We start from the raw sequence: 16,756 nt of genomic DNA on the forward strand, positions 1-16,756 counted from the left end.
TTTAGTGATTAAAAAAAATAAAAATAAAATAAAATTCATGTATTTGAATTTTGGCCTGTTTCTTCTTCCCCATCGAAACCTCAATCGAACTCGAAAAAATAAAAATTTGAAGGACGTAATAATAAAAAGCCCAAAATGTACGTCCAATTTCTCTAAAGCCCTCTTCGTTCGTGTTCGTCTTCTTCCCCCATGCGCACAGAGCCCACTATTCGCAGAGGTCGCATACTCCCCAAACTCTTCACCCCCAAATACGCAACGAAAACATCAATCCGAAAACCTAATTCCCAAAACCAGAAATCAATCACTCACAGATTGAGAGTTTTTCAGCCAGTCTAACCATCCATTCCATGGCTGACATTTGGAGAGAGGTGTTTTGTGCTAGGGCAAACTCCGTCCCGTTCCATTTCTGAGCTTTTTTTGTGTTTGTTCAAAACCCTAGGAGAGAGAAATTTCCCAAAATTGAAGTTCTCAGTGGCCTCAACGTCGTGCCCTAGCTCCCAATTTTGCTATCCTGTTCCCAATTTCAGGTATTTTTGCTGCTCTGCTCGTGTTAGGTTTTTGTCACGGAAACCCTAGAATTTTTGAAATTAGGCGTTTGCTTGGGGTTGAATGGAATTAGGGTTTCGCTCGTTAGGGCAATTTGTGAGGAGGTGTCTTTCGTTGTGATTGTGTAATGCATTGTGATTAAATGCTCGAGGGTTACTGTGTAAATTTTGCTATCTGTGCGCTTATTGTTTTGATATGGGAATGAAGGCCAGAATTCGACGTGCACCACATGGGGAATCGAGTATGTACTTTCTTTGAGTTGTACGCTAGTGGCTTTGTAGCTTTAGTGGATGTAAATGGAAGTGCCCTGGGTGAATTCGAAGGAAATCATTGTCTGCAAGCATCTTGCATGCAGTTGTTGCTCAAAATCATAGCATTATTAGTATCGAATCATATATACGTACAGTATATTTTATGCAAGTAATGACTTACCATATTTCGGTCGTTGCTTTTTCATGTTCCTTTTTTTTGGCAGACCACATATTTCCTTTTCTATACTTAGCTGTTTGAACTAGGTTTCACCTGTTCAGTTCTTGGTTTGAACCTGAAGACTTTCCACTCATGCAATGTGGCTGCTTATATTGCCCTTCAATTTTAGCATCTCGTGGATTTGATTTAAATTGTGAAATGCTCTGCAGAATGAAACTACCATACATTGATATATATAAATTGTGGAAAATCATTTTTTGAAAGATGGGGAATGATGACTGTTTATGATCATCTTGAATTCACATACTTCCTTCCTCTTAATTTTTTTTTTTTTTTATGATTTTAAGTTCTTAAAATGCTTTTAATCCTTATTTCCTCCTACCACTCATTGATTTCCGGAAGGAGAGGAACTATAGTTAGATTTGGTCTAAGAAACCTGCAGTCATATTATGATGTTTCATATATACATTAGCTGATTATCTTACCACTTCCTAAGCTTGTGTGTTGGGCTCCATATGAGTTTGACAATGTGCATATCTTTGTGTTTGTCTGTTTCTATTTTGATTTTGAGCTTTGTGTCCTAGCAAATCATGTTATACCTGTTTCTAGTTTTGTTTAGAAGAACATCATAACTCAAGACTGTTCAGATGCTTTTTAGTCGAATGTGGACATTTTCTCCTGGTTGCTTACGATGCAGCAATCCAAATTTAGTGAACTAAAGTTTATTTTTATTCCTTGTTTATCAGGTTCTCCTCTTTGTTTATAAATAGAAAATTACATAGTAAGTTCTGGATTCTTTTTTGTTTTTATAGACTTTGGATAAGATGGGAGATTAAAGATTGTGGGCATTAAGGTCGGAATGCATGGATGTAGCTCAGGATCTGCTCTCCTAGTAAATGCAGAGGTTGATTCCATGGGTGGAGTGGTTGACAGTGGAGTTGGTATTGGTTTGAAAACCTCTCCACGCCGAGCAGCAATTGAGAAGGCCCAAGCAGAGCTTAGGTTTGCTTTCTCTTCTTCTTTAACTTCTACATTTGGATATTTTCATGTCTGCATGTAGTATACAATGAACTGTTATTGTCTGATAACAGGCAGGAGTATGATGTGAGGGAGGAAAGAAGAAGGGAGCTAGAATTTCTTGAGAAAGTATGGAAATTTAATCTCAAGGTGCTGATTTATTTTTGGCTTCTTCATGTACTGATTATCACAATTTAATGACTTTCAGGGTGGCAATCCTTTGGACTTCAAGATTGGGAATGGAGCTTCTGTTAGTGTTCAGTCTACTTCACTCACTGATCAGCATCCAGAACAGTTTGTAACCAGGTTTTTTTTTTCTTTGCTTGTTCATAAATGGGTTGTTGATGATTTTTTGTCAAGTGGCTAATTCTCTTCATTTTTCCTTCCTTATGTCGTGGTTGTGGTTTCAGTGAAGCAAAAGGTAGTTTTGCGTTGACTGCATCACCACATGGGGACTCTGTTGAAAGTAGCGGTCGACCAGAGGTTCCTACACTTTGTGAACCCAATAGCGCTGATAATCTCTTACTATTTGATGGCGGCAGTGATGCTCCCGAAGGGGAAATGAATTCTGTGCATCTTAGTAGAAGGAATAACAGAGGTCCATCAGAACAGTTTTCCCAGATGGATGGGACTCAAAACCCCAAGGAATCAGAAGACTCGACTATGTTCCGTCCATATGCTCGAAGGAACAGGTCTAGACCAAATCATGATGGCCCTCGATCAAATTCAGTAGATATACAGGGTCGTGGTGTTCAGGGATCTTCTTTACCTGCCCGTGGGGTGTCAAAGGATCCTAAGAGGCCGATATCTGAAACAAACAACCAAAGGGACCAGAATATACCTTCTGGTGCTAACCTAAAGTATGCGAGTTCAAATGGTGATATTCTTCCCAAGACTGTAACTTCTGATAATCAGTTCGATATGGCCTTGGAGGGGGTGCAAACCCCCGACGTAATTACTAGTCCTATGAAAGATGGATCTCAAAACAAATTGGATGTTACACCTCTTAAAAGTTTGAGGGATAGCCAGCATAGTGAACCATCTCAGATTGATGCTCAGGAAACCCCCATTGATGTTGTTTCTGAGAGATCTGATGTTGCAGAAGGGAAACTACTAGCATCATCCGTCCTTGAGTGTCCTCCCTGTGCTGCTACAACAAAGACTGAAAATGAACTTAGTTCGGTGCAGGTCAATGGGTTTAACAATTTAAATAGAGAGAGTAAAAGCGTGCCACATGAAGGTCAAATTAGCAGTGCAGCTCTAAGCACGAAGGGTTTAGATTCAGAATCTTCTTGCACCCAAACTAGTGTAGGATTAGATGTAAATAATGATAGTGACATGTGTACTACTACAAGGAACGCTGATAATAGAAATATTATCGAATCATCAGGTGTGGATGGGACACAAAATCCAGCTGGTGGCTTAATGGTACAAGAAGATAAGGAAACCAAAGCTGTTGATAGTGGTGCTATTGTTAATGATAATCAGGCTTCTGTTTGTCAAAACAACTCTGGGAATAGGGAAGTCAAAGTTGAGGGAGACATAAGTGAAAGTATATCTGGGTTGCATAATGAAGTTAAGTTCCAATCAAATGTTGAGGGAGAACAACCAAGTGACCCTTTTATGTCAGAAGCTGATAAGGTGGATGTAGCTTTGGATAATAGTTCCAACATCAACAAAGAGAACTTTTGCACTGGCATATCCCAGGGTCCTCAAGATTCATCAATGCATGTGGTTACTGAGACTGCGTTGTCAGGGAGAGATACTGCTGCAGGTTCTGACTGTCTGACTCCTGGAGTTTACTTGAAAGTGATAGACAAGTCACAAGAAGATTCTATTCTGGAAGAGGCTCGAATGATAGAGGTTATTTCCTGTTTCCCTGCAATTTATGATGTCTAATGTTGCAAACTTTGAAGGAGCCTTTTACTTACCTTATCATTTGCAATAATCAGGCTAAGCGTAAGAGGATTGCTGAATTATCAGTTCGTTCTTTACCATCGGAGAATCGCCGAAAGTCTCAGTGGGATTTTGTCCTCGAGGAAATGGCTTGGTTGGCAAATGATTTTGCGCAGGTATGATATGATTACATATTGTGGAAACTAACTAATATTAATGTCTCTAGTTTTTAGTTTCGTAAACATTTTTGTTCATTTATTCTGTGTTTATAGGAACGTCTTTGGAAGCTTACTGCCGCTGCGCAAATATGTCATCGTGCTGCTTTTGCTTCTCGGTTGAAAATTGAATCCCAACATCAACATTGGGAGCTAACAAAAGTGGCTCATGACCTGGCAAAGGCTGTCAACCAATTTTGGGTTTCAGCTGAGACCCTTTTGAAGGGTGATGATTCAAGCTCTTGTCAAAAGGACTGTAACTATAATTTGGTTGAATCAATGAGGATTGAAAGGAATGAAACTTCCAAAGACAAGAATGGGGAACCTAATATGGTATTGGTCATTTTTCTGGACCTTTCTTTCAATGGTTTTTACTTTTGGTCAATTTAGTGATGGTAATCATATGCTATGTATGTGCTTTGTTTCCCTTTACTTTTAGCATCTGATAACTGTTTAATTATTGGTCCATGTCTGATAGTCAATTTTGTTGTGATAGACACCTTTGGTGGTCACTTTTTCCTTTTGAACTTTTAGATTACTTTATAAGCTAATTATTAGTTGAAGAGAGAGAGTTTATGCCATTAGAAAATACACTGTCACCTTAAGCATGGGTCAGATTAATTATTTCCCATGCTCAAGGTGATTTTGAACTTACAGAACTAGAGAGGCTTGTCGGAGTTCTTGATGCATACAATTCTCTTCTTTATGCATAATGCCCTTAAATAAATGATTGGAGTTATGCTAAGCTTATAGTTTCAAAGAGGGTTGCAAATTGCTTTAGAATTCTCTAGGAATGAGTACTCACATGGATGTTTGAATTTGAGTAATGTAATATTCTTTTGCCTATTTTAGGCGGGAATGAATTCTCTAAATTTTGAGATGCACCTTCTGGTTCTTTGCTTAAAGTTGATTTCATTTGCTGAAAAACTTGTTTCATGTGTTCGTTTTTTGTATCCATTGATATTGTGCTTATAGCCAGAGGATGCAATAACTTTTGTCTAACAATGTATGTGCTATATGTTCTAAATAATGGTCATGGGCAGGAGCCAATCAAAGATTTGGAGCCACAGCATCCCCAAAAAGATCTTTCACTTTCAGTGCAGGGATATGCAGTGAGATTTTTGAAGTATAACAACTCTCTGCGTCCTGGCCTTCAAGCACAAGCACCTCCTACTCCTGAGAGAATTTCTGATTTAGGCATTACAGAAATGTCGTGGGAGGATCATCTTACAGAGGTATGGTCAAGTTCTTGATGATTATTTTTGTTGGCGAAGTTATCTATAATGACATTGGCCCTACCCAACCCCTCTCTCTCTCTCTATTATCTATCTATCTCACATATACACCCACTCACACGAAGGTAATTGTTAACTATTATAACATAGAAATTATTAGGTGACCGCCCTTCAGAATCCCTTGTGTTGTATCTTTAAGGGTTAACTCTCGCCTGCCTTTTAATATATTTTTATATAAATATGTTGTATAAAATTTATACATTTGCAACCACAGGGACTTCTATCTCGAACATGGTAGAGGCAAGCTAACTACCCAATTCACCAGGGCAACCTGAATTCTATACGTGGCTTTTTATTGTTTGTTTCTTAAAAACTGAGTTTTTGTTTTTGCAGGAAAACCTCTTTTATGCAGTTCCCTCTGGTGCAATGGAAACCTATAGAAAATCAATTGAATCTCATTTGGTTCAGTTTGAGGTAAATGCACCACACACCAGTGTTAATGATTAGGTGCTTCCTGTTTCTGGTTTCTCCAAGGATTCATCACATTTTAAAAGGAGAATATGGGGAATCAAATTCCAATGTGAATTGGTTACTCGTGTATATATTGGTTATCACAGGAAGGAATTTTTTTGTTTATATTATGCCTCTTACATAATTGATTTGGTAACTCTTTGAATTCAATTTGGTTTATTCTTGCTGATTGAGCAACCTGCCAAATTTCAGAGAACTGTCAGTAGCATGCAAGAGGAGGTTGAGACATCTATGTATGATGCAGGAGCGGGTACAAACTCAAGACTGTTTTTGTATAACTAAATTGAGTTCATGTTTTTTTAATTTGTGCTTACTAAGTCGTTATATTCAATCTCAGAGTTTGGTTTTCAAGAGACTGCATATGATGAGGATGAAGGAGAAACAAGCACCTATTATTTGCCTGGAGCATTTGAAGGTAGCAGGTCATTAAAATCTAACCAGAAGAAACGAAGGAACTTGAAGTTACATGCTTCTAGGTCATATGAAGGAGCTGATCTGCCTTACGGGAACTGCACGACTGCAACTCAGGAGTCCATGTCGATGGGGAAAAGGCCTGCTAGTCTCAATGTTGGTTCAATTCCAACAAAACGCATGCGCACTGCTTCCAGGCAGAGGGTCGTTAGTCCATTTGGTGCTGGGCCTGCTGGGAATGTTCAGGCCCCGAATAAGACAGATGCTTCAAGTGGTGATACTAATTCTTTTCAGGATGATCAGAGTACTTTACATGGCGGATCTCAGTTCCAGAAAAGTATGGAGGTTGAGTCTCTTGGGGACTTTGAAAAGCAGTTACCATATGACTATGCAGAAACATCAATGAAGCCTAAAAAGAAGAAGGCCAAACATCTGGTACATGAAGTACTCATATTTCAACTGGACCGACTTATCCATGGAATAATATGGAAGGTTCTTTAGTTCTTTTACCTTAATCACTGGCTAAGCTTATTGTATTCTTTATGGTTGCAGGGTTCTACCTATGATCCAGGATGGCAACTGGAATCTGCTATCCTGAACGAACAGGTAATTAGTAACATTGTTAGATATGATCTGGGTCTGCCATGCTTAATAATTTTCTCTTTTTTATTTTTAATTTTTTCCACTTGTACATTATTCTTTTAGATTGTGTTTTATATTTCTATGCAATTTCTTATTTTGCAAGCTTGATTTTCAATTCATGTAGTTTAAATTTCATTCTCCCTCAAATTAAGTGTTGCATTGAGTCCTGTGAACTATATTCTGAAGTGGTAATCAAATAACTGATGGTGTCTTGAATTAGCAGAGGGATCATTCCAAAAAGGGATTGGAGGGTCATCATTTTGATTCCAATGGAACAATTGGTACCTGTCTTCACTTGGATATTTGTTTTAGCCTTTGATTTGAAATGCTATGGAACTCTCATTTATGTATTCAACTGTGTACTCTGCAGGTTTATATGGGCAACATACGGCCAAGAAGCCAAAGATATTAAAGCAATCTCTAGATAATACTTATGACAGTATTACTCCAATGCCTGGGTCCAATCCTTCTCCAGTGGCATCTCAAATGAGTAATATGTCCAATACCAGTAAATTTATTAAGTTGATTGGTGGTCGAGATAGGGGACGGAAAACTAAATCACTAAAGGTAACTCTTTGTTGATATCCTGTTTGACGGAAAAAAAGAAAAAAAACACCTTTTACTTACGTCTTATACTGTGAATGTGAATGTAAACTTTTTGCAGATGTCTGCTGGGCAGCCAGGTTCTGGAGGTCCATGGTCCCTTTTTGAAGATCAGGTTAATATGTCATTATTAATTTTATCAAATTGTTCTCTCTTCAGATGTTGTAGACTTGCCAATAACTGAACAAGATTTACTGTTTTTGTTACCTTAGGCACTTGTTGTTCTTGTACATGATATGGGCCCAAATTGGGAACTCATAAGTGATGCAATCAACAGCACACTGCACTTGAAGGTTAGTGTTATTGCTGGTGCACCTTATGCTTATTGTCTATTGTGATCTATGTGCATTTGAAATGTTGGTTTTCATAGTCTATGTCTTGGGTGTTGCTCTTATGACTTTGTACCATGCAGTGTATTTTTCGCAAGCCTAAAGAGTGCAAGGAGCGTCACAAAATATTAATGGATATGAATTCTGGTGATGGGGCTGATAGTGCTGAAGATTCGGGTTCTTCTCAGCCTTATCCATCTACAATACCGGGCATTCCGAAGGCAAGAGTGTGTCCTTAAAAGTGCTCCTTTTAAACTATTAAGTTGACCTCACATTGTTTCATCTTCAGCATGAAAAACGTACATCTATCAGTGTATTTCGACTTACTTTTGTTGGTCGGTGTTTCTGTATTTCATGCAGGGCAGTGCCAGGCAATTATTTCAACGCTTGCAGGAGCCCATGGAAGAGGATGTTCTCAAGTCTCATTTTGAGAAAATAATTAAGATTGGTCAGAAGCATCATTATCGGAGGTGTCAGGTTAGTGAAAATAAGCATAGAGTTGCTGAGCACAGTGCAGATCTTGCAGTGGCCCAATTTTGATTGATATTGTTGTCAATGTTTCTGCAGCTAGACCATCCTTATGATCACAAATATTAGACCTTCCTACTTACGAAAAATCATTTTACAGTGATTAATGCTCGACCTTACGGTTATTACATGCTACACTTGAGATGCCAATCCTTTTAGTTCTGTGATCTGACTGGTTGTTTTTTAATATTGTCATCCAGTAAAACTGACGATTTTGATTCATAGGATTTTAAAGGTTTTCGTAAATTGTAATATTCAGCTATACCTTAACACCTTAAACCCAAAACATTGAGTGTTGTCAATTTTGTGTTAGTGATCCTAGTTGGAATTAAATGGATTGTCGACCTCACTCCAAATACATGTGAGATAAAGGTAGTTCAGTTCATCTGAAATAAATTATTGCTTAGATGCTCACGAGAATGGACGATACATGGTGGTTGGGATCTGGAAGCAATTTAATTACCCTGTCTTTCTCTTATATTTCAGTTCAACTGAAATAAATATTGTTTATAGTAATTTCATTTTAATTTTACCCCACTATCTCCCACTTCCTACTTTTTATCTTTATTATTTACTACAATAAGTTAATAACTCTCAAACTCCAATAAAAATTTAATAAAAAACAAATCCTCCCATGCATTGCATGTGTGGAAGTTAATAGTGTATATTACTGGAACTCCTTCCTGAATCCTGACAATAACTTGTGATTGTGTATTTTTGAAGAATGATAACCAGGATCTGAAACAAGTAACGACTGTCCACAATTCTCATGTTATGGCCCTTTCCCAAGTCTGTCCAAATAACTTGAATGGAGGTGTTCTAACGTAAGTTCTTGTTCTTGCATGTCAACAATAGTCTGCTATTCCATGTTAATCATCTATCCATCTTTGTTAGTATGTTATCATATCCTTTTTGCATTTCCGTGTTCGTGTACTTCTTTTCCTTCTATGATTCTGCGTAATATAAGTATTTGAATTTGTGTGAAGTCCCCCGGATTTGTGTGATACCACTTCATCAAGCTCAGATGTCCTTGGGTACCAAGTCTCTCATTCTAGTGGTTTAGCAATGTCAAATCAGGGTGGGATGCCGTCACTACTTCCTTCGGGGGCAAATGTCTCAATACAGGGATCTTCTGGTATGGTTCTTGGAAGCAACTTGCCATCCCCGTCTGGTCCACTCAGTGCCAATGTCAGGTAGTGTGTTTCTATTGGTTGAGATGTTATTGTCTCTTTGGTGTACACTATCTTTGTAAAATTCTTCAGGCATGCTTTTGATTTATGTGTCAATCCTATGTATCTCATTATTCATGGTACAGAGATGGTAGATACAGTAGTCCAAGAACATCTTCATTGCCTGTCGACGAGCAGCAAAGAATGCAGCACTACAATCAAATGTTGTCAGGTAGAAACATTCAGCAGTCTGGCTTGTCTGTGCCTGGAGCTCTTCCAGGAACTGATCGTGGAGTTCGTATAGTTCCTGGTGGAAATGGTATGGGCATGATGTGTGGGATGAGCAGAGGCATGCCAACGTCAAGGCCAGGGTTTCAGGGGATGACTTCACCATCTATGCTAAATTCTGGGAGTATGCTTTCATCCAGTATGGTGGGGATACCAAGCCCTGTAAATATGCACTCTGGAGCTGGTTCTGGTCAGGGAAACTTGATGATAAGACCCCGTGATGCTTTGCATATGATGCGGGTGAGTTGTTGACGCACCTACATTGTTTTAGAGTTTAGACACAGATTTAATTCTCTGCTGGTAGCTTTTGGAATGTTGCTATGTGCGATTCCTAATTTAAATTCCAAAGATAATATCAAATGGTTCATAGCATATGATTCCTTCGTCCTCAAGGATTTATTTTTTTGCAGGTTGGGGTCAAATGTGCCCAACTTGCAAGTTGCAACAGTGTTTGTTAACCGCATTCATTTTTTAAGTTTGATTATTTTTCTCAGTTTCTTCTGCCACTCTGGGAGTGCTAACGAAAGGCTAAAGTTGAATGTGCCTAGTTGCATAGTGTCAACCATCTTCATTAGTTTTATCTTATTGTTTTATTACTCTTTTTCTTCCACTACTTTGGGGGTGGAAAGAGGGGGAAGGGGGAGGTATGTCCTTGGGGTATTCAATGTTGGTTACTTTTGAATGTCCTTGGGGTATTTACTGTTGGTTACTTTCGATCTGTTGGTTTCCTCCATCATGTCAGGCTTTTCTTTTGTATCAAAATGCGTCATGAAGTTTGAAATTGTGGCATGTGTATATTTAATTCTTTAGGTTTTTAGTTTCCTGGATCAAAAGTTAAAGCCTCAGTCCTCACTTCACCCTCATTAAGCTTCTATTGGCAGGGCTGGAGATGAACTTCTTTTCACACTAAATTTGATTATCTAGTGTTACACTTAGAACAATCACTTGTCATTTCACTGCTTTTCTAGGTTGCCGTTCTTGGTAGACACATTTGATGAGAAGATTTGATTATTTCCTTTCCTTTCTCAATAGTCACTGTTTTTTTGCTTGTAATTATCCCAATCCACCAAGGTTTTCTGTTTACTTGACTATTGAGGTTTTTTTGTCATAGCCTGGCCATAATCCGGAGCATCAAAGGCAACTTATGGTTCCAGAACTTCAAATGCAGGTCACGCAAGGGAATGGCCAAGGTGTTGCTCCATTCAATGTGCTGAGTTCTGGTTTTCCTAATCAGACAACTCTGCCATCTTCTCAAACATATCCAGGCCATACTCACCAGCAGCATCAGATATCCCCGCAACAGTCCCATGCACTCAGCAACCCTCATAACCCTCATCTTCAAGGCCCGAATCATGCTACGGGGCCGCAGCAGCAAGCCCATGCCAACCGTGTTGTGAAAGATAGGCAGTCGCAACAGCGGTATTTGCAGCAACAGCAACAGTTTTCTGCATCTAATTCTTTGGTGCCACACATCCAGACGCAGGCTCAACTTCCCATGTCATCAACTTTGCAAAATAGTTCCCAACTTCAGTTGCAAAATTCACCTCACCTGGTACCTATGTCCCCTATGACACCATCCTCCCCAAGGACTCCCGTGTCATCCCAGCACCAGCAGAAACATCATCTGCCATCCCACGGCCTTAGCCGGAATCCTGGTGCTAGTGGGATGGCCAATCAGATGGGGAAGCAACGACAAAGACAACCACAGCAGCACCATCTTCAACAATCTAATAGGCACCACCCTCAACAGCGGCAACTTACGCAGTCTCAGCAGCAGGCTAAACTTTCAAAGGGAATGGGAAGAGGCAATTCAATGGTGCATCAGAACCTCTCCATTGATCCTGCAAACCTCTCTATTGATCCTTCTCAACTTAATGGGCTTATGCCTCCAGGAAGCCAAGCTCTTGAGAAAGGAGAACAAATCATGCAGTTGATGCAAGGTCAAGGTGCATATTCTGGGTCTGGCCTTAACCCAGTAACATCAAAACCATTGGTCCCCCAATCAGCAAACCATTCTCAGTTGCAGCAAAAGTTACTTTCTAGTGCACCGACCCCTTCATCAAACCAACTCCAGCAAATGCCTTCTCATTCTGAAAATATCACTCAAGGCCAGGTTCCACCAGTTTCTTCTAGTCATATGGTATCTGCTTCACATCAAACTGTCTCTCCATCAGGTATGGCTTCCAACCACCAGCAAGTGCAGCCGCAGTCACAGCCACAGCCACAGCCACAGCAACAACAAAAGCAAGCTAATCAAACTCAGCCTTATGTTCAGAGAGTTGTGCAGCACAATCGCCAAGTGAACTCAGAGATTCCAAATAAGTCTCAAAATGGTGCAACTCAAGCTGATGAGCAGCCTGTAAATGGTGATTCGCAGGTGGGTGTGAGCATGGTGATTCCTCAGTCCTGTACTGATTCATCTAGTGTAGTGCCATCATCAGAAGCAGTTTATGATGCTAACATGCCGAATTCAACCGCTCTAGTGGGTCCTGTTGGGAGCCTTGCACAAACTAATACTTCTGGGAATGTGCCTGGGCCACCTATTAGTCAAGGGTTAGGCCCAAGAAAGTTATCTGGTAACTTGCTCTCTCATGGACATAATGTTGGAGCACAGTGGCAGCAGCAGCAGCTACTGCAGCGGTCTCCTTCACTGCCATCCCCATCCCAACAACAGTACCAGCAACAAGAACAACAGCAGCAGCAGGAACAAGAGCCACCCCATCATCAACTGACTCTGCAACAGCAGTCTCATCAGCAAATGCAGCATCTGCAAGCAGGGCAAGGAAGTTTGTATATGATGTCTGGTAATTCAACACCAGAATGAATGATTCGAAGGAATTGAGCAGCTGCAGCAACCGTTCCTGCCTGGTTGGGTCCGCATGCCCTTGGTACAGCGATGTACAGGTAGTTGCTATTCTTTAATTCCACAAGATGGATATAACGTGATATGGCTTTGCATAAACTTGAATGTTTCATCAACATCATCAGAAAGCTATTCTTCAGCTTATTAGTTCTCAAATACTCCCAAACCTTTTCTGTTTGAAGTGAATTATACTGATGAAGCATGCATTACTTCTACTCTCTTAAAAACAAAATTGCGTTGCTTTTCCCTTTTTGTTGTCTTATTGTCTTTCTCAGTAGTAGGATCTATCTTCCACTTCACCATTGCTGAGTATTGCTTTGGTGCTTGACTGCTAGTTCATATTTTATTTTTTGCGCAAATACCGTCTGAGTTGTCTAATTTTTTATTTTTCATTTTTGTGAGTCAAAGGAGCTATTTCAATCATAAAACGTATCTGATTTGAGTTTGGGGTTTAATGCCAGATGAAGCTGATTATTCGACAAGGGCATATTGACAGGAAGAGGGTTGGTCATCATATTTGCAGGTTTTGTGAAAAATGTAGCTGGACCAGCGAAGTGACGTTGCAAGGCATAAGGCATTTTGCTTTTGTTTATGGAAACCATGTAAATTACCACTGGGCTAGAGTTCTGGGAAGATAGAGACCGATATAGAGGTACGTGTACAGGGGTTTTTATCTTTCCATTTCTAGTACCTGTCGTTTTTCTTCCAATTTTTTCTTTATTTTTCTTGGTCTCCCAGCATATTTGTCGAGGGACCTTATTTATTTTTGGCCCGGTAGATTAGTGCATGCATTATTACCCTTTTTCAGATCGAAGGGTGTTGCAATCATTTTTATGGGCAAAAAAGCTTTTTGCAAATCTTGTGAATATTAGAGATGTCTGGGGTAATACCTCGGCCAGTGGGATTAGAACAATCAACATCTGTCAATGCCATGTCTGCCCCTCGAACTATTGTAACTTGTAACGGTTCGCAGTTTTATAATGCAAAGAGTCCTGATAGCTGTTCATCCACATCTGGTGTTTGTTAAAGCCAACAGCATCTGCAATGCATAATATTTTCTGCTTTGAACTTTGTGTTGGGAGCTCCAGGCTAAGAAAGAAAAAGAATATTAATGTTGGGGGGAAGTCGGGTGCCGTTGTATCCTCGTGTATGATCTGCGGTTACAAATTTGCACTCTTGTTTCCTGTCCTTAATTTTGATAATCTCTGGAATGTGTAACTTGTATCATTAGATTCTTTATCTTGGAGATTAGCCTTTGATAGTTCCTTTTGTATATATCTTGGAGAGGATACTCGTAAGTAGATACATTACATTTGTTCCTTTATTTTTGGTGTCGTTGGACGGTGGCACGACGCATGGAAGAGTTTAAGATGTGAGACGCTCCCCATTCCCGGCCCGGGCAGGGGTGGCGCGGGGAGTGGAAGTGCCTCACCAACAAATTCAGACAGGACTGTTATGTCATTTGGTATGATTTAGAGATCGTCTTCTTTCATCGAAATCTTGTGTTGTGAAGGATCAAAACCACACTTCTTTAATTTTTGGAGATTGTGGTCGTAGTGAAAAAACAAAGAATGCGAAAGGAAAACGTTGGTTAACGGACATTGCACTAGTCATCGGTCAGAATTCAAGCCCGATGCGTTCAAATCTCAGTTAGCACTCAATCCGATGGGAGCCCAGGGTGTGCAGAGGAAATGTTGAGGGGCAGAAGTAACCGCCGTTCGGGTGCCTGCCCCAAAGGGACGGCAGGTCCATGCATTCGGAAAATTGTGAAGGATTGCTACCGGAAGTTAAGAGCAGACTGACATACGATGGCAAAGCCATAAAGAGTTTCTCAGTGCAAGTTTAAACAATCTTCATCCGTTTACCAATGCGTTGAAGATGAGGAAGTACAAATCAATTACTTAACCCAAACATTAAGTTTTTCAAGAGGACCCCACGCTGATTAAAAAAAAAAAAAAAAAAACTACTCAATGCAGCAGAAAGGACGTACTAAGTCTTTTCCTGAACTTGTATGACACTAATTCAATGCATCTTAGCTAATAACACAAGGACGAGTGAAAAATGTTAAAACGTCCTTGCATTATTAGCACATGACGCCACATATGGCGGTGAACCTGTGCCATGCACTGTCTTCTCCCTCAAACACCAAAATGACACAGATTTTGTTTTTGCAACCAACGTAGCACCTAAACAACGGAAAGATGATGTGCTTCGCCTCCATACACAAGTTCGAATCCTCCTCTTCGTAATTCAAGTTAGAGGATCTATTACAGAGAATAAATAACAAATTCTATACTTTGATGACATTCATCCATCATATTAATATCCTGGTGCACTTAAACCCTAAACACAGAATTATTAGCAAACATTATCCATAATCCAAAAGCATCATGCACATGTTAAGCTTAGCAGAGAACACGAATCTGTTCATCCCAAAAAAAGAAAAGGAAAACTAACATGACAACATCAACTAAAAGATTACAATTGCACAGAGATAGAGAGAGAGAGAGAGAGAGAGACCGAATCCTTGACAAATTAAACTTAGAACTCTATGACACTACGCATAAATTCTGGGCTTCAACTGTCAACTATACAAATCCAATTCAACAACGAACACAAGAACCATAACATTATACTCGAATCGAAAATCTACCTTGGAAACGAATTAGGTTGATGAAATTCATGATCAGCTGCTGCCGAAAGTTGTGTTAATGGAGTCAACAATCTTCTGCTGTGACTGCAGGATCATGCTCATCCTCTTCTTCTCCATCTCCACTCTACACCTCTCCGTTTCCTTCATCATCTCCATCCTCGTGTTCTCAACCCCGATCAACTGCTGGGCGAATGCCCTCATCTCGTCTGCTAATTCCACCACCATCTTCCTCCCCTTTTGCTGCGCCGGCTCCACCACGTCTCCGTCGTCCACCGCCTCTCTCCCCCTCTTTAACGCCGCCGGTCCCTGCAAAAACGGGTCTTTTCCGGAAAATCTGTTCACAAACGTCGGCCTCCGCAGGATGTAGTCAATGCTCCGGACCCTGTTGGAGTTCTCCTCATCGTCTTCGTCATCGCCACCGCCGTGATGATCACGCTCTTCTTCCTCTTGCTGATGTGGCATCTCCCCCATTGGCATGGCCGAGATGGGCATGGGCCCGCGCTCCATCTGCTCCATGAGCTCGAAGAAGGGCCAACCGGACTTGGTCCGCTGGCCTAGGCGCTTCTTAACCCCGCGGTGTCGCTGCCGGAGCTTCTCCATCTTGTGGCGGCACTGCGTGGAGGATTTCGACGGCTCGCCGTACTCGTAGCCGCACCGAGCCGCCACGGTCACCGCGACCTCCTCCCACTGGCTCGACTTCAACTGTCCCCTCCTCAGCGCGTACCACTTCTCCTGGTAGGCCCGGATCAGCTGCACCGTCTCCTCGTGGGTCCACGGCAGAGGCTGGGGCTTCTTGGCGGAGGGTGTGGGCGAGGCGGAGACTGAGGCCGTGGGGGAGGGCGGGGGTGGGGTGGACATTTCTGTGGGGGTGGTTAGGGCTAGAGATTTGGAATTTTGGGATTAGGGTTTGGGGGGAATTGGGGGTTTTTTGTTTGAGAGCTGTGGAGGTTGGTGGTGGCGGTGGCGGCGGTGGTGATGGTTGGGCCGTTGGGGGACTTGTTGGGGTTGATTCGTGGGTGGGGCCCAGTAGTGGGTTGGAGGAGTTTAGAGTTGAAGTCAATGGATCCGAACCCGGTTTTGGAGTTTAAAAGAGTTGGAACTTGGAAGAAGCAGCAAACTAGTTGGGCTTTTGTTTCCCTGTTTTTAACGTTTTCACGGTTTGTACGGTTTTATCCCTGGCACGTCATTTGTCATAACTCATGAAATTTATCTCAATAAAATTTAGTTAAATATCTCAATAATTCTTTATCGTTTTTAATGTTACAACGAATGACCTTAACGCTCTTCTTTTTTGTTTGTGCATTCTTTTATGTTATTGCAGAAAAAATGAATACATATTCAATTTGAAGTGCATCAACTTTCAAAAATAAGCCATTACGTCCCTTTTTCGATTGCATCCTC

General features: G+C 40.8%; 2 protein-coding genes across 11 annotated transcripts; one reads left to right on the top strand and one right to left on the bottom strand.

The window, feature by feature from the left end:
• The first annotated feature begins 166 nt into the window (after positions 1-166).
• On the top strand, positions 167-13,712 carry LOC137729802 (chromatin modification-related protein EAF1 B). Of its 10 annotated transcripts, none has more exons than XM_088677252.1 (24): positions 167-527; positions 1,788-1,977; positions 2,067-2,121; positions 2,201-2,298; positions 2,403-3,855; positions 3,945-4,064; positions 4,161-4,436; positions 5,147-5,338; positions 5,732-5,812; positions 6,062-6,119; positions 6,207-6,715; positions 6,833-6,886; positions 7,143-7,201; positions 7,279-7,489; positions 7,587-7,640; positions 7,738-7,818; positions 7,938-8,075; positions 8,215-8,331; positions 9,106-9,206; positions 9,369-9,575; positions 9,698-10,079; positions 10,951-12,743; positions 13,164-13,354; positions 13,511-13,712. In XM_088677252.1, exons 2-22 carry the CDS (start codon positions 1,835-1,837, stop codon positions 12,661-12,663), a joined length of 6,102 nt encoding a protein of 2,033 aa, XP_088533378.1. In that variant the 5' UTR covers positions 167-527; positions 1,788-1,834; the 3' UTR covers positions 12,664-12,743; positions 13,164-13,354; positions 13,511-13,712. The 10 variants fall into 10 exon arrangements, with proteins under 10 accessions (XP_088533378.1, XP_088533382.1, XP_088533380.1 ...); XM_088677256.1 differs by having other exon boundaries at positions 11,008-12,743; XM_088677254.1 differs by having other exon boundaries at positions 7,146-7,203; positions 7,293-7,489.
• A 1,365-nt stretch (positions 13,713-15,077) lies between these two features.
• Positions 15,078-16,451, bottom strand: LOC137729804 (uncharacterized). The gene has a single exon (XM_068468838.2). It carries the CDS (start codon positions 16,211-16,213, stop codon positions 15,389-15,391), a length of 825 nt encoding a protein of 274 aa, XP_068324939.2. The 5' UTR covers positions 16,214-16,451; the 3' UTR covers positions 15,078-15,388.
• Positions 16,452-16,756: the final 305 nt, after the last annotated feature.

The sequence above is a fragment of the Pyrus communis genome, chromosome 10 (genome assembly GCF_041283825.1).
Source record: "Pyrus communis isolate YQ-2024b chromosome 10, ASM4128382v1, whole genome shotgun sequence".
Taxonomy (NCBI): Eukaryota; Viridiplantae; Streptophyta; class Magnoliopsida; order Rosales; family Rosaceae; genus Pyrus; species Pyrus communis.

What these genes read in the sequence shown, in the direction of transcription:
- LOC137729802 (XM_088677251.1), top strand. Translation starts at nt 1,835, where the DNA reads ATGCATGGATGTAGCTCAGGATCTGCTCTCCTAGTAAATGCAGAGGTT. An exon ending in AGAAGAAGGCCAAACATCTG is followed by an intron (nt 6,716 to 6,832) that starts GTACATGAAGTA and finishes TTATGGTTGCAG; the next exon opens with GGTTCTACCTATGATCCAGG. An exon ending in GGAAAACTAAATCACTAAAG is followed by an intron (nt 7,490 to 7,586) that starts GTAACTCTTTGT and finishes AACTTTTTGCAG; the next exon opens with ATGTCTGCTGGGCAGCCAGG.
- LOC137729804 (XM_068468838.2), bottom strand. Translation starts at nt 16,213, where the DNA reads ATGTCCACCCCACCCCCGCCCTCCCCCACGGCCTCAGTCTCCGCCTCG.